Consider the following 26,045-nt stretch of genomic DNA (forward strand, 5'->3'; position numbering starts at 1 on the left):
CCACTGTTTCTCAGTACTGAGGGTTTCACCTCAGTGAGCAGTGGGGTAGCCCTGCTCAGTTCTTCTGTGTAAACCATACAAGTCACCTGCCCCCAACACAAGCCTGTTTCCTGAGTGACACATACAGCGTGTCCACGTCTGACCCCTCTAACTCCTCATGGCAGGTTTTGATGTGGAGACACCAGGATAGGTATATTTAAAGAACTGTTATACTTATTAACTGCCCAAGGTCTCAGAGCAGAGGAGTACTTATGTCCCACAAATGGAAGGGCACACTCTTAACCCTAGTGGCACGCTAATTTTCTTTCTCAAAGGGAAGATGTTTAGATTATCTTTCTTATTCCCATGACCAAATACCTGAGAAGAAGCAATTTCAGGGAGGGAGGGAGAGGTAAGAGAGGAAGAAGGGACTTGTGGGTTAAAAACAGACAGCGCACATCTGCAGAAAAAAAGTCAGTAGAATGTCAAGTTAACTACTACATCTTGGCTCCACACTACTGGGAATAGCATCCAGTCAAGAGCCTTGAGCATGGTAGATAAGCCTCTGACACTGAACCATACTCCCAGGCACTAAGCAGTTCATAAGACTCACACACCCTTTCCTACAAGGTAGGCGGGCTCTGTGATAAATGCTGCCTTTTGGTCTCATGCTTCATCCCCGCCATTATGTCTGATGTCCCTAACACAATTATACCCAGGAGTGAAGGGAAGTGGGCAAGTCTTATGCCCCAGGTCTCACGATGGTAAAGAGACCTATCCCCAAGGGTCACCTCCTCCCAGTCCTTCCCCCCTTCCCTTAGCCCTGTCTATAGCCCCTGCATTTTTAGCTCCTGTGGACCTCCACACGTACTGCTTGTAGAACTGGGTGTGGGCAAACATGCCTCTTTCTCCAGCACACTGTCTTACAGGTTCCTTTTCCAAGATGAAAACCTCTTGGGGTTGGGACTTTATCTCGGAACTTATGTTTATCTTGGCAGTCAGAGCTCTATGGCTCGGGAACCGCTGCAACCGGCCTGTGAGGCTGACCCCAGGGACTCCCCAGCCTCTCTGCTGCCTCTCTGGGAACCCATCCATTTAATCAGCAGCCGAGCCAAGGAGAGAGATGAGCCATCGTGGCTGCTCCTGAATCCCACCCCCCCTCCACCCCTTTGCACAGCTGTTTTGTCCTGTTTGATTTTGTAACCATGGGGTACAGGAGACAATAGAAAATATCTGGACTATTATGAAAGCAAACAGGAGAAGGGCAGCAGGAACTTGGGGAAAAGAAGCATTCCATTCAACTGGTTTTTAACATGGAATAGCACCCTGGGAGCTGTGAGAAGAGAGCCTTGGGCTGTACAATGACAGCTCTTGTCCATGCCTCCTGCTGCAGCCACCTGAGAAGCTGAGGCCAACAGAGGTGTGGGAAGAGCATCTGGCTACAGCTTCTGATGTCTGCAGAGATAGGAGCTGATTCCAGCTGCCACGCCCAGTGTGTACTGGGAAGAAAGGCAAGGGCACTGGGGGCTTCCCAGTTTTCCTCTTCAGGTTTTTGTTTGTTTGTGTGTTTTGACTGTCCTGTCAGGCCAGGTATTAAACATACATGCTTCATATAAGCTGAGAGCGCCTCTGTCATGGCGCACGCATGCGCACGCGCGCACACACAGGATAGCAACACAGAGAGACAGGCATTCTGCCCACTGTAAACAGGATTTAGATCAGTGTCTATGACAGTTGACTACACACTCACTACAGTGCCTGTGACCACATGGGATGCTGACCCAGATCTGGCTAAAGGGATCCTAATACATCAGGGTTGAAGGAAAAATATTGAGCATCTCCAGAACTTTCCAAACTTTTGCTGATGCTTTGGCCCTTAGGTCTGAGTATCTTTTTTTACTCCACCAACACAAAGGCATCCAGAACCCTGTCCAACACCTGTTGAACAGGGGACACTGAAATCAGGTCAATGTAGCCCATACCTGGTGACACATCTAGGAAGAGGAGGAGAATGACTCTGGGATAGGTGGCTTGTATTAGCTCTCATAATGGATTCATGTTAACTTTCTCGGGTTAAGAGTGCTTCTGAGATTGACGTGCATGTGAGCCACTCTAGGGCTCCTTACAACAGTGCTGGGCCCCAGTTTTGGGCACCAGATTTTAGGGACTTAGGTGGCACAGTTAGTTAGCATTAAAGCTGTTGATTCGGGAACCACAGTTCAAGAACCCCTGCCCTCTGTTATTGTCTCAGAGGGTCCTTTATTTCCGTGTGGTGGTTTATTTTACAACAAACCTGGCATGGACGGCCTGATTCTGGAGAAGCTTGCTCTTTGTTTACTGTTATTTCATTGCAGCTCGTGTGCATGTCTTAAACATTTACCCTTTCACAAAAGGCAGCGATGATGTGGGTTTCTGAGCTCCTTCCCACGTGTTCCTGGTTGTGCCTGTAGCGCTCTCACAGCTGACCCGGATTAGAGATGGTAACCAAACAGCTCCCCCAGGACTGTGGATGTCCGTGTTCATTAGGACACTGACTCACATGCAAGGAATTACTGTGCCCCAGTGTCCTGCCGCCTCATCAGATTTTCCATGAATCTGGTGTCAGTCTTCAAGAGAGGCAGGGTGGGGGAAGGCGTGGTGGAGAGCCACAGCCTGTGCTGTGATTTGGACAGGAACAGGCTCAACTCTGCTACTGACGGTGGGTTCCGAGCTCTTCATGGTCTTCTTGCTTCTATGCAAGGAGCAAAGGAATTGGGGGACCAGGACTATGATTGTGTGGAAGAGCTGCCCACCCAGGAAGCCACTGCGTCCAACCCTTGCTGTGACTTCACAGATTAATATTAGTTTGTTAACCCAGGACTTCTAGAAGCCCTGGCAAGCCAAAGGTACTGATTACAAGTGCTTTTCAAAATATCCCTCTCTGAAAAGCCTTTGGCCACACCAACTAAAGTTTCAGATCTCACGTCATCAACTGCCTTCGCTCCTTTACCACCTACCTGCATCCAGACTCTACAGTCTCCATACTGCTAGTTTGGTGCTGAACACCTTACAAATGCCCATGTGTTAAAGGCTCGGTCCCAGCTTGACACTACTGGGAGAAATGTGGCCTATTTGGGGGACGTTAGGTCATTAGGGTATGCCCTTCAAGGGATATGAGATGCTGGTTTCTTTCCTGTTTTGATGTTTATGTGCCTGCGTGTGCTTGCTCCCTATCTCCCAACCATGCATTTTTCTTTCTCTCTTCGAACATGATTTTGCTCTATCATGAATTGTCACCATGAGGTGACATCCTCCCAAATGGGCCAACTAAGCATTAATAGAAACTTGTATGAGCTATGAGTAGAAACATCTTTTCTCTGGGGCTGGAAAGTGGCTCAGCAGGTAAGAGCACTTCCTGCTAACAGAGGATGAGAATACAGATTTGGTTCCCAGTACCCACATGGCATAGCACAAATCTCTGTAAGTCCAGTTTTGGGGGAGCTAATGCCTTCTGGCTTGTTGAGAGTATTGGTAATGGAAAACTAACACACTCACTGAGCACCATGGAAGCCCCACCTGCTCCCCATTGTAACACACTCCACAGGAATGGGAGTCCTTACCTGTTTTGTGCATTGGCATTCACAGGGCTAGAGTGGCACCTGGAAGGGACTCAACCCTGCCAATGTGAAAAGGCAAAGTGTGTCTGCAAGGATCGAGATCCATCAGAAAAATACTTCACAGTATAAGGACACAGAAATGAAGCAAGTATAGGGGAAATAGTAATGGGCAATTTAATTTGCTGACATAAGAAATGAATGGACAGAGGGATGGCAAAATGGACTAGGAATTAAATCCCCAGGCATCACAATGAGTTAGCTGGCCTCAGCTTTACCACTCATAAGTGAGGTAATTTCACATGAGACGTATATCCTTTTAGTGCCTCAGTTTCCCCATGGGATAACAAAATAAAGCCTTAATTTAAAAGATTTATTGAAGGCTAGTGTAGTTTGTATAAGAATGGTGCCCGTGGGCGCATATATATATATATATATATATATATATATATATACATATACATGCTTAGTCATCAGAAAATGGCACTATTTGAGGACTAGGAGGTGTGGCTTGCTGAAGTAAGTGTTGCACGATTGGAGGAAGTGTGTTACTGTGGGTGGGCTTTGGGTTTCAAAAGCCAATCAATGCTAAGCCCAGTTCTGTCACTTGGCCTGGGAACAAGGATGCAGCTCTCAGCTATGTTCCAGAACCATGAATGCTACCATGATGATAGTGGACTAAACCTCTGAAATTGTAAGCCAGCCTCAATTAAATGTTTCTAGTTTATAAGAGTTGCTTTGGTATCTCATGGTGTCTTTTCACAGGAGCAGAGACTAAGATAGGTAGGGAGATGGCTCTCTTGGATCAAAACTCTTCAACTTCCAAAGGACAAATTAAAGTTGACTTAGCTCTTGACACCATTCATTCCCTGGCATCTAATATGGTGAACTGTGCTGATGCTTCCCATGTTTTGGATATTAAATGTCTCCCAAATGCTTTGTCCTAGAGGCTTGGCCATGAGCCTGTGATGATATTGGGAGTCGGTGGAACCTGTAGAGGATGAAGTTAGGGAATATAACCGTAAACGATATTGGGAACATAGGCCCGTCCTCCCTGTCTCTTCCTCACCGTACAACACATAGCTTTACTCTAGCATGTGCTCCCCACCATGAAGGTCTGTCTCATCTCAGGCCCCCACCTCATGTCAGCCAACTACAGGATCAAGCCTATGAAACTTCAAGTTAAGCCTCTTCTAATCTCTCTTAACTTTTTTGTTTTGAATTTTGTTTCTGACAAAATCTTGCTGTGTAGATTTTAAGATCTAAGCAGACCTAGAACCTAGACTGACCTTGAATTCAGGAATCTCCTGCCTTAACCCCTCCCTGTAACTGCTAGGATTACAGATATGTCAGACTGCTTCTCCTCCATTTTAGTTTACTTTCTCAGGCATGTTGTCACAGACAGAGAGCCCATACATGTGTTGCCTCTAACCAATTGGAGACATAGGATGAGTAAGGAATAAGAAGGGTTAATGTGAGCACTGAAGGGACCTCTCTTCATATTGAGGGAACGAGCCATAGAGGACGACTCTGGAGCCATGGATCTAGCAGCAGGCCCATGCTTTGATATCTAGTGATCCACCAGGCTTCTTGACTTGCTGAGCATCATAGAAGGACCAAAGTTTGTCACCAGGGACAACTCTAGGCCTGTACGAGTCCAGGGATGGCAAAGCAGAATTAGTTCTCCCACATTGAGCACCTTGCTGTTTATCAAATGCAAAGCTCTCCCTTTCCTTTGCTCTGTTGTCCTTTTATAGAGCCGCTCATAAGCCCAAGTCCTAAGAGCCCATTCGAGCTGCTCATCCCCGAGTCCTCCCGTGTGTACTGTGTACACATTCAATATCTCTGTTTTCCTTTTGTTTCTCTGGGATACTTAAGATGAATGAGGGAGGGGGAGTTAACTTTGCCCGCTCTGTAAGGCCAAGGCTACTTGTCATCCTCCTCTAAAATCGTTCAAAATTCCAACTGTGTCCTTAACTGCAAGTTCTGAGAGGTGGGGGTGTGACCTACCAAGTCTTCAGGGTTTGGAGATCTCAAAGCTCGAAAAGCACAGGATCTTAGATAGGGATGCAGACGGGAGTTTCTGAACTAAGCACTGCCAAACAGAACCCCAATTCCAGTGTCCCAGTACTCGTAATTTCTCCTGTAATACCCAGTTTCTGGGACTGTGGCTGCCAATTCCTTGGGTAACCTTAGGATGATCAATGAAGAAAGATCTCCAAGCACTGCTCATAGGAGGTTTGTAAGCACAAAAACCCCAAAATATCACACATCACTTCCAATCTCCTTCCACTGGGCAGAAGGTTGCTGTTGGCTCTTGCCAGGAAGACTGAGAAATTTAATCTCCCAAGGGGGTGGGGGGGAGGAATTCTGTCAATATCAGCTAACATTATTTACCATAATACCCTGGACTATGTGACAGGTCCTAAGTATGATTCAAACCAGCCTTAACCAACCATGGCTCAGTCCATCCTGAGACACGGCCAGTCCTTTCTCTAATCATAGCACACCCTCTCCTGAAATAAGGCTCATCTCTTCATTAACTATGACATAGTTTATTCCTGTTTGTGATGTTTTTGATCACACTCACCCATGCCAATTCCTGCATGCAAGATATTTACATTATGATTCATAACATTAGAAAATTAGTTACGAAGTAACAATGAAATGATTTTATGCTTGGGGACCACCACAACATGAGGAACTTCATTAAAGGGTCACCGCAGTAGGAAGGTTGAGAACCACTGCCTTAGATGAACTCTCTCTGGGCCTCCCAAAGCACTCAGATTTCTTAAATTGTATACGAGAAGAAGTCGAGGTTAAAAATTCAGAGCCAACTTCCATTTTTTTCGAGAGAGAATTAAGAGTTCTTTACTTTATAAACTCACAGTGGCCAAGGGAGCCTGGTAACTGTCTAAATGATGGTGTAAGCTATAAGTTGCAGTTCTGAGCCTTGAGGGTCAACCGATGCTGGCCTGTGGTCAGTTCCCAGCACCGCAGTGGCCTCAATGGCTGATCTCATATCTTTATAACAGGAGTCCAACTGCTGAGCATCTCCAGGGAAAGTGAGCTCAGGGCTAGACAAAAGGGCAGTTTTATTGCCAGACTACAGTGTGTACCTCCCACTGTCCAAAAATGTCAGTGAGCCATGTGGTCTAACTGAGCCCCATTCTCTAAAGCCACACAGCACAGACAACCAAAAAGAAAACTTGGAAACATTGAAAAGACTTTATTTTAGCTCCAGCATCCCTTCCTACGGTGCTCGCCCTCTCTTTGTCCTGGTTCACTTTTCCAGCAGGCAAACTGCCACTTCATGCAGTGCCCACACCCCAGCTAGAGCCCCATTCTTCCTTCCAAAGAGAAAGGACTTCCCTCTACCTGGAAACTGTTCTTCAAATGAAGTCACCTTTAGAAAAGTTCTACAGAATCAAATATACAGTTTCTCTTGTCACCTCACCTAAAAAACTAACTAACTAACTAACTAACTAACTAACTAACTAACTAACTAACTTACATAAATGCCACATGGCCAACTAAACACAACACAAAACTTATCATATTAACCACTTCTCGTTGTGCAGGTCAGTGACAATATATCCATTTACACAATCGCTCAATCATACTGTTCTGATGCTGTTTTTGATGCTGTGATAAAAGGTAATTGAGGGATAAAGGGTTCATTTGGCTTATGGTTCCAAGTTATTACTCATCAATGTGATGAAGCCAAGGCAAGAACTTGAATCAACTCATCACTTCAACAGTCAAGAGCAGAGAGAGAAATGAATGTGTGCATGCCTCTAGGGCTTAGCTCACTTTTTCTATTCTTATACAATCTAGGACCCAACCTCAGGGAATGATGGTGCCCACAGTGGGCTGTGTCTCCCTATATCAATTAACCAAGAAAACCCCCCCAGAGAAGATACTTAAGGTCAACCCAATCCAAAAAATCCATCATTGAAATCCCACCATCCCAGTGATGATCATCCCAGTGATCCTACCTCGGGTCAAGTTGATGATTAAAACCAACCACCATGACCACCAATGAGCTTTGAATTTTCATCTTGTGAAACTGAAACTTTAGGCTACTATGGAATAGCTGGCTCTTTCTCCCTCCTCCCAGCCCCTGGACACAACCATTTTCTGTCTCTATAAATATTTATTCTATAAATATGCTTTTCTAATATAGCTCATTTGCTCAGCATCATGCCCTAGAGGCTCACCCATGATGTAGTCTGTGTCAGAATTGTCTTTTGTTTTATGGTTGGCTTTCTATCCCACCATATGTACATACGGCACTGCATTTATCTAGCCATAGATGGACACTGAGTGCTTCCACCTTTTGGTTCTCAGGAATACTGCTGCTATGAACACAAGTGTGCAAACATCTGTTTGAGTACCTGCTCTTGTTTGTGTCTTGTGTCTTTTTTCTTTTTTGGCATTCTTGCTTTGCACTGTAACCTGGGGGTGGGGGAGAAAACACTGTTCTGTTTTCCATACAAGACGCAAATATCCCCATGACCACCAGCGGTGCACAAGAGTCTTCACTCCTCCATTGCCTCAGCATTGGTCATTTCCTGGCTTTGGATGGGATGGTTTTTAGATTTTTTAAAAATTACGTATGTGTTCCATATGTGTACAGGTGCCTGAGGTGGGCAAAAGAGGGTGTCAGGGCCCCTGAATTAGACAGGTTGTGAGCCATCCAACATGGGTGATAAGAACCAAACCTGGGTCTTCTGTATATGTTCTTAACCTCAGATCCTTCCCTCCAGGCCTCCTTCCTGACACTTGACAACCACTGAATTAGTAGAGTCATCCCCTTTATCCTCTTGGAACCCTGAGGATTATTATTTCCATTGTATAGATGAGTTCACATCTAGCAATGGGAGGTAAATCACAAAGGTTGTTGCAGAAGCGAGATGTGAGCTCAGGCCTAACTGTAGAACCAGTGTCCTGACCACAGGACTGAGCTTGTGCCTGTCCCCTCTTCCTGAGTGGCCCTTAGTAGGAATCGCCTTCACTGTTGAGTTGATGGGGCTCTGCAGATGGCTACAGGGGCCATGAGGGACACCATACAGTAAATTGTCGTGGGGCTCTTCTCTGGCTTTCAGTCTCGAATTTCCCAGGCTTCTTCCAACTTAGCACAGAAGGCTTTGCTGCTGTGGAGCAACTTGGTCTCCATACCCAACACCCACCGCCTGCCCACCCACTGTTTATGTGACTTCTCATGAGCTACAATAGCTGTCTTACAACACAGAATTCTCACACAGTCTCTTTCCCATGGTTATCTCTGCTTCTCCAGTCCACTAGAGGACTTGCTCACTTGATTCTAACAAATGTAAAGAGGATCATGATTCAAGTAAGAACAATTCTCTAATACGATAAAGAATGGTGCTTCCTTCCATGCTGATTGTAAAGAGTTCCTGTAGCTAAAACGAACATAGAGGGGACAGAGAAGCCCCTCTGATAATGATCACACCAGAGCCATGCTAACAAGGACATGGTGGTAGGCTTTGACCTAACACCAATGTCCCCCCTGTCTTGTGTCTGACCTGAGATCATGATGCATTTTGGAGTCTTCTCACAAGCTTGGCTGGATACAGTGACCTAGAGATGTATCAGCTTCAACCTCCACCCTTGAGGAATAATACCTTTAAAGGGGAACAGTGTGCTAGAATATAACTCTTGCACAATAAGGCTTAGGGATCACTGTGGAGGATGGGAAGGAAAGATCTGGAAATGTGATATGAGACTGTTTCCTAGGAGTGTCAGAAGCTACGCACATAAAGTCCTCCACATGACTGTCCAAACATGAGCTAGATAAGGGCAATAATTGACATGCCAAAGTGGACAGGGGAAAGACCATAAGGCCCTAACCTTATGCAAAGGAGTATGGACAACAAAGGAACGCTGGCAGCTAGAAAAGTGGTCCTCCCTAGGCAAGAGCACACCAATTGGTTGTCTAATACCACACGGTCAGCCCTGGAAACCACACGTGTAAGTAACATTATATGGACTGAACAGCTTGATGTATGTATCTGGGGATACAGAGGGAGAGAGAGAGAGACAGAGAGAGACAGAGAGAGAGACAGACAGAGAGAGAGAGAGAGAGAGAGAGAGAGAGAGAGAGAGAGAGAGAGGCTATGAATTTAAGAAAGAGCAAGCAGGGGTATCTGAAAGGGTTTGAAGGAGGAAAGGAAAGGAGAACGTGATATCGTATGCTATCATATTGTAATCTCAAAATGTGACAGATTCATATCTTTAAAGGCAATGGTACTGCTGCCCTGCACAGTCCATGTCCAAGTCTACGTTTCATGCCCTCAGTTGGACCCTGAGTGTTGAACGTCTGTGCTTCTTCAGCCTCCTTGCTTTCTAATTCCAAGGGCACAACCACGTGCTTCACTGGTCTCTAGCTCCAAAACTAAACATTGGCTGGTTCCACATCTCAAAAAGACTGACAGACTTCCATCCCATGGAAAAACATACATCTGCACTTTCACCCTTATCTAATATAGTCCGCCCTCGTGGAATCTTAGGAGAGAACCTGACAGAAAAAATGAGTCAAGGTGAACTTGGTCCTCCGGGGCAAGTGGTTTCAGTTATGGACGCCCAGACACATTCCAAACGCAGAGTGCTTACACTGAAGAAAAGCTTTCAAGCCAGACAAGTCTCCTCAGGAGGCTCTTACAAGAATGAGCTGAGGACTGAGAGAACTCACAGGCATAAACAAAGCAGACGTAGGAAGTACACATTGCACGCTCCAATCTGCACACTTGCACCAGGTATGTACATGTGTACGTGTGTGTCTATTTACACATGCACACATTTATTTACACTTTTTCCAGGCACCATTCTCCTAGGCCATGCTAGCAATAGCCATATGGGGAGACAAGGGCAGGATGGACCTCGGGCTACCCACATTCTCCTTCGTTCTGAAACATGGTAGCCCTTACACAGGGCCTGTTGAAAGACTTTATCCCAGCATAAGCACAAGCTAATACATATTTTAAATGGCCCCTACCAACATTTAAAGTGTGTTAAGGAATGAGTTGCTGTGGAGTAAAATATGCACTTTTTGGCTTTCCCAGAAACTTTCCCCACCACATTTTAAAAACTAGTTCTTCGAGAAATTTGTAGAACCTATTTTGGTCATATTCACTCCTTTCCTGACTCCTCTCAGATGTCCCCCTTCCATGCCTGCCCAATTGGTGGCCTACTTCTTTTAAATCATGTCAAGATGATGGGTGTGTGGCCCTCCGCTAAGAAATCCAACTGGAACATGATACACAATACCATAATTCAATAGAATACTACATTTGTACCTAACTCTTGTGAATATATGCTGTATTTCTAAAATAGGTATAAGGAAGATACATACATACATACATACATACATACATACATACATACATCATACATACACACACTCACACACATACATTTATACACACACTCACACAGCACAAACACACACACACATACACTTATACACACACTCACACAGCACAAACACACACACACTCACACACACTCAGACACACACACAGCACACAGACACACACACTCACAGACACATTCACACATACACACAGATACATTCACACACATACACAATACACTCTCTCTCACACACACATTCTCCTCTCTCTCTCTCTCTCTCACACACACACACTCACACACACACTCACACACACATTCACACACACACTCACACACACACTCACACACTCACACTCACACACTCTCACACACACACACACTCACACACACACACTCACACACACACACACTCACACACACACACACAGAGCACAAGGATATTGTCAAATCCTAATTACAAGTACCAGTAAAACTGGCAAGGGGAAGAATTTGTCAGAGCCTGGAGGATCTGCCCTGTGACAACAAATACACAATTAAATGTCAAGCTTCTACTTCTCTATTCTGTCAGAATAGAGCCAAATCACAAGGTGAGGAAGAGTCTAAAACTGTGGCACATCCACAGGACCAAGATGAAATGCACGACATCTAACCTGGGCCATTCAAACAAATTACCCCAGGGAGGCATACACAGATGGGCATACACAGATGCTCCTCCACCTGTGATGAAGTTGTGTCCAGATAAAGAAAAGACATGCCTCTTTAGGACCTGGCACACATGTGCCAGTGACGTCACATAAGGACATCAGATACCCCCTGGGGGATGTGTGGCTGTCACAAAGAGCCGGAAAGTATCAGATTCCACACAGTGAAGAACTGACACCCCCCATATGACACCCCCATATGACGGATTTTGAAACAGAGCTTTGAGAAATATAATTAAATAAGGTTAAACGATGCCATAAAGGTGGGCCCTAATCCAGTGTGACTGATGTCCTCATAAAAAGAAAGAGCTCAGGAACACAGAGAAGTAAGAAAATGGTGTGAAGGCAACCATCTGCAATGCCTGGAGAACCCCCTATGGGAAACCAGACACCCGAAGATAACTGGACCTGGACCAGTGGCCTTCAGAACTGTGAAATCTAATATTTTGTTACCTGAGATACCCAGGACCTTGCAGCATTTTGTGATGAAAAATATCAGGGGAAAAGTATTTAAAGAGGTATGAACTACCGAGTAGACGAGAGAAAGACACTTGATTAGAATTAGCTGCTTAATCTTCCACAAGGGGAGGGGTTCATATCATAAGGATATGTATGTATTTTTAGACTCACAATAAAACGAAAGGTAGCTATCAATCATTGAGAAGCGCATGCTCCAGTGCCTATTATCCACAGACATGAAGCTTCTTTCATCTGCATTCATCCCTTCCCTGTGATATATTAGCCCCATAACACGGTGCAAAAGCCTCTTGAGTTCTCAGCCAGGTGCTGCAGGATACATGGCACGGAGACCCAGGGTCAGCTCTGCACAGCACAGAGGCTTCTGGGGAATCGGGAAGTATAGGGCAAGTGCTAGGTGAGAAATTAATACCTTCTGAGCCTAGGCCAGGAGCTGGTGCAGGGTGAGGCAGATGCATCCTCCAGAAAGGACTATGAACTCGGGAAGGAGCCCCATTCCAGAACCACAACACACTTCCCTGTAGCTTCACATCACCTGGCTCAGCTTATGCCACGAGCAAAACAAGGCTGGCATTGCCTTTGCCCAGGGATTCCATCATGGAACCAGTCCTGGGGGCAAAGCCCAGATATCTATAGGCTGAATTTTGATATCTTGCTCTCTGATCTGTTTTGAAGACTGATGAAGTAAAAGAATGAAATAGCCATAAACTGCAGCATGTAGAATAAACATTGGCTATCATCATTCCAGATTTTGAAGGGCCCCATTAAATCACCTAATCAAGGCCGTCATTGTACGTGTTAAGAAAGTTGAGTCACCCAGTTCAGTCACATAGAGTTGTAACAGAGGCCAAGGTTGCCCAGCACTGAGACTCTATGGTAACAGGTTGCTGACATCTGAACCGTACAATGTTAGATATGATGTCAATCCTATCTGGCTTCCCATCGGTATTTCTGTAATTCAAAGCACATGAGCATATGAGATTCCTAACTTTCCTTTGGGTAATCTGCTCCCTCCCTGTGTGTGAGAGCGGGTGATACAGAGGGATGCTGGGGATGACTCCTCCATCAGACAGGTATTCTGCCCACGCTTTAAAGAACTTTCTGGTTTTGTTGGCTTGTTGGGGTTTTGTTTGTTTGCTTGCTTTTCAAGAAAGGGTTTCTCTGTGTATCCCTGCTGCCCTGGCATTTGCTTGGTAGACCAGGCTGACCTCAAACACAGAGATCTGGCAAACTCTGCCTCCCGAGTGCTGGGATTAAAGGTGTGCACTACCACACCCAGCAGAAGGAAGGTTTCTACATGAATCCTTTAAGAATGTAAGGGCCATTCAGGTATCGCTGAAAACAGTAAAGGAAGAAGACCTACATGTGAGGGGCAGGTGAGAAAGAGAAGAAAGATAACCTGTGTTTCTCCACATCTGCATCCACATCTCGGTACTGTTTAGACTAGACAGCAAGCTTCAGGGCAGACAAGCTGCTGAGAGACAATTATACTCTCAACTGCAGACATCTTGGAGCTAGCTACCTGGAAGCTCTGGCCCTTAGTTTGACTGTTATAATATTCTTTCTCAACCTATTATCTAGGTGCCTTCTGTCATAGGCAGTCCTCAAAACGCACCTGAGAAAGAAATATAGTCAAGGAACCAATTTACAAGAAGAGAGGCAATAGAAAATATTAAGCTTGTTTGGGGAGGCGGCGAAAACTCCTTCAGACTACAAGTCCCATAATGCATCATCTCTTTGAATCATTGTCCAGAGTTGTAAACTTACCAACTGTGTCACAAGGTTCATCTTTGTGAACGCAGAAATCTGTCCTAAAAAACAAAGGAAAAGAAAAGATACAGTCCGATGAAAGATACAGTCCGATGTATGTGGTACTCTGCAAGAATAGGAGAGGAAAATCCCATACTAATATTGGTTGGTGATCCTGTCAGGTTGCTTTAATTTAGACAAAATAACAATGTCTATCAAAAGTAAGCCATCTATGGCAGCTCTAAATGGGAAACTCAGTAAGCATATGAACGAACCCCATATTAATTTTTTTTGTATTTATCTGTGAAGTGTACATGCATGTGCCGTAGCACACAGGTAGCGGTCTGAGGGAGTCAGTTCTCTTCTGGAGGTGGGTTGTGGGGATAGAACTCAGGCCATCAGGCTTGATAGCAGGCACCTTTACACACTGAGCCACCTCACCGGCTCAGAAGTCCCTCTTACAGCTGAACTTCGCCATACTCAGCTGTTGGAAAGAAGTTATTCTTTCAAAAGTTGAAAAAGCTAAAAAGGCCTTTTTGATCAGAGATAATTAGTTACGAGTCAACTGTAGTGGTATTTCAAAGCTACTCAACTAGGATAGCAGTAAGGACCATTCCTTATATCCATGGCAAGGCAACGAGAAGACATTTCTAAAAAAATCATTTTTAAAGTTCTCGGAGATCTCCTAGGTGTGCAGTTGAGGATGAGTGAGAAGGTACAGAGCCTGTTCCAGCCCTGTGGGTTCACAGTCACCTCTCTTGATGAGATAAAGGATTGAGCCCAGCTTTTCCACCGACAAACATCCACAGGCTTCCCTCTAAAAGTTCTGGTTAGTAACCAACCACAGAGCCCTGGTGAGTTCAGCATCATCCTGGCTCAGAAAAGGAGATATCGGAGGAGAATGACAGTCCCCAAAGCAGCCATGGTCCATGGTCCATTCTTAGACAGACAGACAGATTCTAGAGGTAGCCAGACACTAAGCACAGTATGACAGCAGGTGGCAGTCCTGGTCCCAGCTGACCTTCCCTGGCTAACACTTCTTCCACTCCAGCATTCACCATCCTTGACTCTTGGCTTTCACTCTGGTCTTATCTACTCACAGCATTGACCCTGGTAACAAAGCAGGGCCTGCCACTTTCCCTCCACTCTATCCACCATCATCTCTGTGTGAATCCCAGCTCACTCTCATCCCCAGTGCACTGTGTGTTAAAAGAGCAAGCCCTGAGTATGTCCATCCCTCAGCCTGCTCCTGCCAGGTGTGGATCCCAGCAGCCTGCTCTCACCCACAGGCTCTGGATCTGGAGGCCTAAAGGCCCTGCTTGATATCTTGATGCACAGATTCCCAGGCCTAGGCTGAGCATCTTGAGACAGAGTCACCTCACCAAGCACACTGGGCATCCTGCAGGCCAGAGGAAATGGCAGGGCAGGAGGCATGGATGCGGATGGAAGCTTAGAAGTGTGGGCGGAGAGGAAGCAGGGAGGTAACTAAGGCCTGCTGGATCTGCCACTCAATGGGCTTTGCTTCTGGAAACTCCTAAGTCTTTCATAACAAATAGGTATACTTTGGGTTATCATTTTTGGTCCATTTATTTTAATATTATCATTTATCAACGGACAGGTAAAATGCTACATAATTATACAATGCAAACATGAAGTTTGACATGTGTATTATAAAAGAATAAAATCTAGATAATAGAAACATTCATCACCTCAGGTATGAGTTTAGTGTTTAATTTTATTTGTTTGATTTGTGGGTTCTTGTGTTTGTTGGAGAAAATACTTAAAATCCACTTTCACAATCACTTTGGCACACGTCAGTGAATTGGACAATAAATATCTAGAACTCAAAGAGAAAAATAAAAGCCTATGAAAAAAAAAAGGTAAACCCTTTATTATCACGACCTTACCCCCAAACTAAACAAGTTTTGTGGAAATGAAGCAGTGGTCAGAGCAAGCCTCCTGTCCTCGCTTTGCTGCTCTGTTCTTAGGTTTCCCGGTTAGGAAGCTACTGAACAGGAAGCAGAGGGGGCAGGGAGGAAACTGAGGTACTGAGGACTGGCCCTGCAGGGGGCTCCCAGCATGACCCTCAGTCAGACCTGCACACTTGCTTGGATGTCTCCCTGATGCTCTCTACAGGAACAGAGATGGACTTGGGGAGAAACGCTGTGTGCCTGCCTTCCTAGGTCAAGTTCAGAAGCAAAGGTAAAGAAAGCCACTAGGGCGGGAGCCCCAGTCCTCTGTGTGGCCCTGGCTGGCCTCCAACCACAGTACACATGGTGGTGGTGGCTGTCTACAGCCTAGACACACACACAGCTGCAGAAAAGCTGACTGCCTCTGCTAGCCATGACATCATGTTCCCATCGTCTGTCGCAGCCACTGTCCAGGAGAACAGCTCCCAGGCTTAGCCACCAGCCAAGAGAGAGAGAGAGAAAGAAAACACTCACACTGGCCAGATGCAAGGCCGGAATACGGGGATGCTGTCCTCTGAACAATGCCTGGCCTGTGAGATTTCCTATTAGACCCTTGGCTAGGGTTAACTCTGGGCAGAAAGGGCACCTCTCTAAAGCAGCTCTGCCCTTGCATTCCATTTCCCTGCAGAATATCAACCTGCCATTAGCTCAACCTCGGGAATTGTAGCCCGGCTTCTAGTTATACACCAGGCTTCTCAGCCAGCTCTTATTCCACCCACTCCAGGGCTGCTGCCCTGCCTTTGCAGGAGCCAGCATTTGCGAGGACAGCCTCTGGGGATGTGGCTAAGCAGTGATTCATCCACAGAAGCCAGAGCGAAGGCTTAGGCAGCCCTGAGTGTCATCGTGAAAAGGAAAAAGAAACAGACCCCTAAGCATGTGTGTGTGTGTATGTATGTATGTATGTATGTATGTATGTATGTATGTATATAGATGTGTGTGTGTGTGTGTGTACACACACATGGGTTTGTCTGTGTGTGCACTTGTGTTTGCTGTCTATGTGGATGTGTGCTCCAATGTGCCTGTTTGTGTGCATGTGTAAATTTGTTTGTATGTGAATATGTCCTTGTGAGTATGTACACGTGTGTGTATGTGTGTGTGTGTGTGTGTGTTCAGAAGATGATGTTATTAATTTCTCTCCACCTCAGTATTTTTTGAGACAAGGTCTCTCACTAAAACTGAACCTTATCCACTGGACTACAGCAGCAAGTCATCAAAAGCTCCCATTTCTGCCAAATGCACACCAGTGAGCCCAGCTCTTTCAGTTGGGTTCCAGAGGCACACACTCGGATCTGCATGCTTGTGTCACAAGCACGTCCCTGACTAAGCCGTCTTCCCAGACCCCTGGTTGATTCCGTTGTTTAAAACAGGATCTCGCATAGCCTAAAAGCTCATATCAAACTCACTATGTAGGCATAGGTGACCTTAAACACCTGGTCCTCCTGCCTCTACCACCCAAGTGCTGGGATTATGGACACGCTCTATCTTCCTTCGCTATTTGTGGTTTTACAGAAGACCTAATCTAGAAGTTTTGTCGATTCTGATTTTGACGATATTTATTTTCTCTGGAAAAAAAAAAGCTTACATTCCCAGAACAGGACCACTCCAACATGCTTTTTCTCTCCCCTTCTTCTGGACGTCTCTGTAAACCTAGGTGATAACTGATGTATTGTGTACCGGAACTGATGGGTGCATTTAAAATAGTCCGGCCTCAGAAACATTAGCAAGATGGGTAGGTTACCGACATATTCACCAGCTTCTCGTGAAAGGAAAGCAGGAAGGTGAAAAGCATTTTCAAATATGGTGTCGGGCAAGAATTCCCTAAGTTAGTAATACTTGTAATAAACACTAGAATCTCTAAGTTTTATAGTATTTATAAAAACTACTTTCAAAGTAGGGATACTGAAAATTTAGCTGCAAATTCCAATCCTGGGGTTGTTTAAAACAAGCTCTTCTCTACGAAGGACTTTTAGACCTCATTTGATTAGACCTAATTAACTTCATGTAGGAAATTAATCACATAATTTATGGTTATGCATAAACACTGCTCCACAGGATTCCTGCTTACTTACCAAATAGAATCCACTCTCCAAACATCAGCCCCCCACCCCATCAGCACAATCCTTCAGGTGTTCTGTAGGCAGTCCCCAAGTGAGTGTGGCAGTCTCCAGCTAGGGAAGATGGGTTCCCAGCACTGCTAGGGAAGAAGCACCTGGAGATGCCCAGCACTCACTGGCTGGAAAGCCCAGACCTAAAGCAGGCGTTCCAGCTGCTGATCCTACCACAGCGACAGAGCTATCTAGGAGACTGCGCTCAGAGCATCCCACTAGACATTTAATCGACTCCCATGTGAGTAGCAAATGTTCTCACAGGGAACCAACATGCCAACAGAGGGCCTGGTTTTGGTCAGTGGCTATGGTGGCACTAGGAAATGATGGCAATGTGTTGCTTGTGGCTTCAGAGGCTGCCCTAGGTTTGTGCTATATTTTTCTTGGCCCCTTGGTCTAGAAGGATAATGGCAGCTAGAAAAGAGCCTTAACCCTGCTTCAGAGTCCTCCGTTTGATGTCCATGGGCATCTAAAAGACGGGGTTTTCTAGGGGGTTCTGGTGGCCCTGGGGATGGTGTGTCCTGCAAGGCTGTGCAGGTCTCCCTGTGTGGAGTTCTCCCACAGGGAATTCCAGCATACACTCCCCTCTCTAACCTGTTGCCCAAGTCAATCTGCAGCAGCTGCAAACCCTCTCAGTACCTCTCTTACTAGCATGCTATTGGGAGGAAGCAGGAGAAGAAAGGGAGAAGTACGCAGAGTTCTAGAAAGTCTCCAGTTACCTAGAATTTCTGATGGCTAACACTGTGGGTTAGGCACTGCTTATAGTCAATAGCTTTTTTTTTCTCTTGGCTCAGCCCTCAGAGGCTGAACCTAGAACAATCTCATTTGACCAGTGAGAAGCCTGAAACCCAATTCAAGTAAACAGAAGCTCCATCCAAGCTGACAATCCAAGTCTGGACTGATAACATGCTCTCACAAGGGAATGGTCTTTCTCCTATTGCACCAGGCTTACCTGGTCACAAACACAGCAGCATCCACAGGGGGCGTATCATCCTTCCCTCCTGGTACCTGGTTATTGCCAAGGTACCGAGCACCTCCGTACTCCTCATTCTGCCAGTGACAGAAGCTCTCCAGGGACCGCTCACCATGGTGCCCAATGGATAGCTTGGCCTACAAGAAATTGAAGGAGGTAGTCAAAGATGGTGTCATCCAGGAGTCAAAGTTGCCCTCAGCCTGTATTTCGAATGGTAGATGCTCCTGAACTTGATAGATGCCTTGAGTTAGCTGAGGACCAAAGGACGTTCAGAAGGTCCCAAGCATGACAATTCAGGACTTTATCCACAAGTTCAAATAGTGACTGTCATTAAAGCAAACCAAAATGCTTCTCAGAAACGGAGCAGTCTACAAAATCAGTGCACTCCCTTGACCGACTGCTTCACCTTACAGGTAGCACTGGCTTAAAAGTTATCACTTAACTGAAACACCAAAGCCAAGGCTCTGCTGGGTCCTAGTGAGGCAGGAGCTCCAGGAGCAAAGGCCCCCTTCTGAGCCCACATCCAGACTGCCACACGTGTGGGAGGCATATGGCAAACCTTCCAGGAGCAGGGGAAGATGTTCGTGAGCCCATGGGTCAGTGGTACCTGAGATTTGAGCAGCCTGCATACTCCCATGTTTGAGACACTGGGGGCTTTTTCTCTTCTCTCACAAAAGTGCCATCTTCAAAGCCAGGAGGGTGAACAAGCCTGTTTCCCTGAAGCCCTCACTTAGCAGACACAGCCAAACCCATTAAGTTCTCAGCATGCTCTGAAAGGCACCCACAAAGACTTACAGGGCGTTGTCGCAGAAGGACCAGCTTGGTAACTTGAATGTTAATTTTAATCCCGAGACTCTGGTGCTGAAACATGTTGTATACCTATTTAGAGAGAAAAAAAAATAAAGATACAAATATAGCTTTTTAAGTAGAGCAGTGTTCTGGATGGTGGCTTGAAACTGAAAAGTTACTAGACAATGACTAAAGAAATCTGCATAGACTATGGATATTAGAATAGGTATTAGTTAATGCTGGTCTCTTGCTTATTACCAACCATACTCTGTAAATGCAAGATGTTAAAAATATAAAAACGTATGCATCCAAACTCTATCCTACCTGCTCAATTTTTCTATACTTTTAAAACTTGTTGAAAAAAACAGCATTGATTTTTAAAATATCTAAATGTACTTTGTATTCTTTTAGTATGAGAAAAACTAAAAATAATTAACACGAAATTCAAATTTCGGTGTCAATAAGGTATGGTCTAAACAAAAATATGCATGAATACACAGATGAGAACGTTTTCCAGATTCTCTTAACATTTTCAGAGGCCTAAAAGTCTCACTAAAGGAGAATCCAGGGCCAAAGAGACCTCAGCAGGTAAAGGTGCACAAACCTGGTGACCCGAGTCAATCTCGAGAACTTGTATTTAACCACATGACTAACACTTCCCACCCCCAAGAAATCCCAGACTCGATAGCGCACACGTGTAATCCCTGCATCTCTACGAGGAGACGGAGCCAGAGACAAGAGAACCACAGAGTGTATTCAGTGAAGCAGAAGAAACAGGACAGACCTCCCTGCTTCAGCAGGTGGAAGGCAAGAAGCAACTCCTAAACGAAGTCCTCTGACCTCCACAGATGGCTGTGGCACAGGCAAGCCTGTCCTCATATATACATCACACACACACACACACACACACGCGCACACACACATGCACATACATACACACACACGCACACACACACACACACATGCACACACACATGCACACACACACATTACATACATACATACATAACACACATACATACACACAATTAAGTAAAAGAGAATTCATATTCCCCTAATGTATATCATAGAAAATTCTAGAATCACACACATATGTGCATTACATACAAAAGGAAGAAGAAACCAGTTCTGTTTCTAAAGGGTACAGCACAGGCACTAGGGAGATGGCTGAGCAGCAAAGACCACTTGCCACGCTTCCAGATGGCCTACACTCAGTCCCCAGCACCCCTGTCGGACAGCTCACAACTGCATGTAACTCCAGGTCCATGGAATCTGATGCATTCTTCTGGTCTCTACAAGCACTCATACATCACACACACACACACACACACACACACACACACACACACACACACACACACACACACACACACACGCACGCACGCACATGCACATACATACACACACACGCACACATACACACATAAAATAAATACTTTTTTCATACAGCATGGGTGATTTTGAAATGAAGAAATGGATGTTAGGTAATTCTAGCAGAAAAGTCAAAACTTCTGCCTCAGGCTTTCAGTCAGAAGAACTTAAGGCAAAGTGGGGAGAGAAACTTGCCGTGTTCCCGCCTGTGTCATCTTTAACCCTCTCTTCCACTCATAAAGGATGGCATCTGCATTGTCCCCTACAGGAAATGAGCTCTTGTAAGTGAAAGCTCAGAGCCAGTTAGCAACACTCTGATTCAAAGCTGGGCTCATCTAGCCAAAATAGCCGTCTCCCTCTGAGTTCCCCAAAGTCCTAACTGAAGCTGCCACAGAGGCACATCCTAGTGACAAAAAGACATGTGCTCCTCTCAAGTTCCCCCATTGTGGCCATTTGGTATCCCCCAAATACACATGCACAATGACTTGGCCCCAGGGTGGTGTAGTAGGGATGGCTGAGAAGGGCCAGCGAGAGGCCTTTAGGTGCTATATTCATTCTCTCTCTCTCTCTCTCTCTCTCTCTCTCTCTCTCTCTCTCTCTCTCTCTCTCTCTGCACCAACATTTACCCATCATTTACCCTTTTGCCTTTCCAAGACTCCAAAGTAGTGGGTCTGCCAGAATTGGACCTGGGCCTCCGAAGGTATAGGCACGACAGAACTTTTCCCTGTAAGGTTCTTTTCTCAGGTATTTACTTCATCACCGTGACAGAAGACCAACTTAGGCATAAATATGCCTCTTGTCATCAGAACTTATTATTCTGGCCCTCAACATCAAGAAGTTCCAGAAGGTCTAAGAGAAGAGTGAAGAGAAAAATCACAAGGCAGAGGAGCCGGGGTTCACCAGAACCAAGAAGGCCCACTGGATGTGAGGCTCCCAGGTCCACACAGCTCACCTGAGGTCCTCTCCTCTACAATAGCAAAAGCAGAGCTCTGAGTGGTTTGATGGGGAGGTAATAAGGGCAGTCGTAGTTAGATGATGTGGAGGAAATGGGGATGAGTACTTTTTCAGTGTTCCTCTTGGTTTGGGCTCACAGACATGACCCGGAAGGGGATTTCCTAGCAAGAGCAGTCAAACGTCTCCTGCTCAGTGCCTCTCTCCTACTGTCCAGCAGCAGCTGCAGCAGAAACCGATGGCCAGAGCAGCGGCAAGGCCAGGGTCAGGCCAGGCCAAAAGCAGCTGGCCATCCACAGTGTACTGAGCCTGCAGAGTAGGCAAGCACAGACTGGAGGCGGAACTGGGACACAGAATTAGCTGTGTTACAGCTTGGACCTTGCCGCACTGCTATTATGGCTAAATAAAAATCTATCTCAGTGCAACTCATTTTTTTCCCACAAGAAAAAGGGGGATGCACTCAATCGCCCTGTTTTCAGTGACCCCTCCTAATGTCATGTCCAAACATATAAAATATCCATCCTTTTCAATGCTGGCCCGTCCATGTAGGCCAATTCCGAAGAAGTCAGTTCTTCATTATCTATTCCTGACCCTGGGGCAAGAAGGGAACACATGACTTTTTCCTTGTTTGGATATTTCAAGAACCTCCCAAATGCTTCTGATTCATTTTTTTTCTTCCTGAAATACTCAGTACAAGGATTGGACTTGGACTGGTACACATCAGTTCTAAACATGGAAATTCCAAATCAAGAAGGCAAGCTTGGTGTTGTAAAGGAAACAACTCAAGTTGCACAGGGCTGGGTCATGCAGGGCTGTTTAGGCAATGCCTTCGGAGTGCCTGTGAGCTCAATGACACAGCATAGATGTAGCACCCCGGAGGCCCTGGGTTCCATCCCAGCCCCCAAACATAAAATAACTAGATGCCCAATACCTGTAATTCTATACTAGCCAAACCCTAAAGACACTCAAGAATGTCATGGGTTTAGAGAAATAACATGCCGGCTGATGGGGTAGCTCAGGGGGTAAAGGCAACTGTTGCTAAGACTGATGTCAGGAGTTCAAACCCTGGAACCCACATGATGAAAGGTGGAACAGATGCCTGCAAGTTGTCCTCTGATTTCTGTATATGTATTATAGTGTGGACATAAGTGTGTCATACACACAATAAACTATAAATAGATGAATGTTGTATAATATATACATATATATAACATCTATTACATACACACTATAACATATATGTATATATATGTATGCATATATGTATGTATATATGTATATGTATATGTATATGTATATATGTGTATATATATATATATGAATGAGGTGAAGTCAGACATGGTGGGTATGCTGGCTAGCTTTATGTGAACTTGACAAAAGCTATAGTTATCTGAGAAAACTGCTCCCACTTTACCTTATCAATTGAGAAAAATGCCTCCAAAAAATCCAGGAGTAAGGTATTTTCTTAATTAATGGTGGTGCTATCCCTGGGCCGGTGGTCTTGGTTTCTATAAGAAAGCAGGCTGAGCAAGCCATGAGGAGCAAGCCAGTAAGCAGCACCCCTCCGTGGCCTCTGCATCAGCTCCTGCCTTCAGGTTCCTGCCCTATTTGGGTTCCTGTCCCGACCTTCTTCAATGCTGAACAGTGTGGAAGTGTAACCCAGAGAAACCCTCTCCTCTCTGACTTGCTGTGTGGTTGTGGTGTTCCATGATAGCAGTGGTAACTCTAAGACAGAGGGAGGTGAGCCCGACACTCACAGTAAGTTCCAGGCCAGACAAGGCCAGACCATGTGACCATGTCTTGTATCTTTTAATTACTTAAGTAAGATAATAGTGTGCCAAGCAACTTCTGGGTGGTGTTCTGGTCTGCTGAATGAACAGAGAACACAGAACCCACAGGCCATGGTGTGAACACCAGGCAGAACGCAGGGCAAGTCCTCGAGATAGAATCATCCATTGTCAGGTTGAGAATAGCCTAGGGTCATGTGCATTCCGTGGCCGAAGGCTTGTTTGCCTCCCTTGGAAAGAATGCACGAAGAACGATGTAAGATGAGAGAAGGAAACAGCCTTACACTCCAGGGGCTGCGGAGAGGGAAAGTGGAGAAAATGGTAGAAACGGGAAGCCGGTGCACAGGGTCTGCTCTAGAAGATGAGGCCATCTGGATGCTGGTTAGACAACAGATGAGTGCATTTAATGTTCCTAAACGTACACTTACACAAGGCTGCAACAGTAAATTCTGTGACATGCATGTTGTCATACGTATAATTCATTGATGAACGCTTCATGCCCTAAATCTCTGTGTGGTTTGAACGAGAAAAGCCCTCCATAGACTCCCCCACTTGAACAGTAGGAAGTACATCAGTGGGAGAGGGCTTTGAGGTTTTGAGTTCGAGTTCAATCTCTTTGCTTCACGTGTGTCACTTGAGACGTGGACCCTCAGCTCTTGGGTTCCAGCTCCAGCCTCCATGCCTGCCTGCCTGCCGCCACACTTCCCTGCCACCAGGGTAATTGTGCTCTTATGCTTCTGAAACTTTAAGGCCCCATAAGCCTCTCCTTGTATAACCTGTTGCAGTCATGGTGTTTAGCGCAAGAGAAAGGTAACTATTACGACGTCATGACTAATATCGAGGGACAGCGCCCCCCCCTATAATACAGGCACTCTGCTCCCAGGGGACACTCAGCCAAGCCTAACCACCACAGCTGAGCACTCTGTCACCTGCTATTTGCACACTGCCCACCCACAGGGCTCCGTGATGGAGCAAGGCACAGGACAGGGCGGAAGGGTCCCAGAAGCCCCTTCTAGGTCAGAAAGGCCTGATGACAGTAGCAAGATGTAAGCCGGAGACAAGCAAAAGAGATGCTCTGCCTTTTTTCTCTTGGAAGTTCCTGCTCAGGGGAAGTCTAGAAGGCAGTGCCTAATGCTTGAGGGGACACCTGGCTGGGCCTGCAGCAGTGCAGCCAATTGTCTGGAAAGTCTGTCCCTAGTGTCCAACTCTGGCTGTGTTCCAGTCAGAGCTCAGAGCCCTGGCCGCCTTCGTCACATTCCCTCGGCAGCCTGAGCCAAGCAGGTACACTTGCTGCCAACAGAGCACTGTGGCTCTCCCAGCTGGGTGACTTGGGGACACAGAGATGGTTGGGATCGGCAGACTGGGACCTGAGAAGGAATGAGAGGCTGGGACAGATGGAGAGGTGACAGTCATCACAGCAGGTAGGGTTTTCTCAAAGCTGTCACTCAGATGAGCCACAGCTTGCCCAAAGTCCCATTCGGGCCTCACCCAAAAAGGCAAGGGCTACATTTACTAAATTCACAGGACCTGTAAGGGAGGTCCTGGGCATGAATTGGAAATGCACTCTGGAGTCCCCAGACGCCCTGAAGCAGAGACCTGCTGTGTGTGTGAGAGCCTCCCAGGGCTCCTAGCAGATGCTACGTCAAGAAAGAACCAATGAGCATTCTAAGGCTGGGCTGCCTTTGGGGGATACCACAGAGAGATCCATTGTCTGTTTCATATGGTAATAAAGCAAAATTGATGTCATTTTTCCTCCAGTTTGCCTGGATGGTCTCGGGTTTTTAATACCACTCCATGGTTGTTAAGGAAGCAAAGAACAACCAAAACTCTGACGGGTGGCCCTGCTTTCCAACTTGGCTGTCCATCCCCAGGGTGTCTGGTGCCACACCACCTGTTTCTGTCTGAAATGTGTGCCTTAAAACATTCCTGCTCTGGTGTCACCCGAGGACCCCCACCCACGGAGAACCAAACCCCATATGCACAGAAGGCTCTGCAATGTGTGTGGGGAAGCCAAAGCAGCCCTCAGAACACCCTGTAGAGTGAGGTCCTTTTGGATATCTGTCCTGGAAGCAGCTTGTGCAGTCTCCAGGGACAAAAACCCAGAAGTAGGACTCCATGCCCCTCAGCGAAGTCACAAAAAAGCAGCTCTTTTTATTACAGCACCCGGGGTCTTGAGCATGCTAGGTAAACAGCCTACTACGGAGCCACATTCCAGCTGCAGAA

General features: G+C 46.0%; 1 protein-coding gene across 1 annotated transcript in view; it reads right to left on the bottom strand.

Moving 5' to 3' along the window:
• The window catches only part of Adamts17 (ADAM metallopeptidase with thrombospondin type 1 motif 17), a 315,106-nt gene that overhangs the window by 220,630 nt on the left and 68,431 nt on the right, over positions 1 to 26,045 (bottom strand). Inside the window, exons 5-7 of the mRNA XM_032893438.1 lie at positions 19,720 to 19,803; positions 18,904 to 19,061; positions 13,895 to 13,938 (exon numbers count right to left, since the gene is read on the bottom strand). Coding sequence (XP_032749329.1) covers positions 13,895 to 13,938; positions 18,904 to 19,061; positions 19,720 to 19,803 — 286 coding nt within the window. The remainder of the gene's footprint in view (positions 1 to 13,894; positions 13,939 to 18,903; positions 19,062 to 19,719; positions 19,804 to 26,045) is intronic.

The sequence above is a fragment of the Rattus rattus genome, chromosome 2 (assembly GCF_011064425.1).
Source record: "Rattus rattus isolate New Zealand chromosome 2, Rrattus_CSIRO_v1, whole genome shotgun sequence".
Classification (NCBI taxonomy): domain Eukaryota; kingdom Metazoa; phylum Chordata; class Mammalia; order Rodentia; family Muridae; genus Rattus; species Rattus rattus.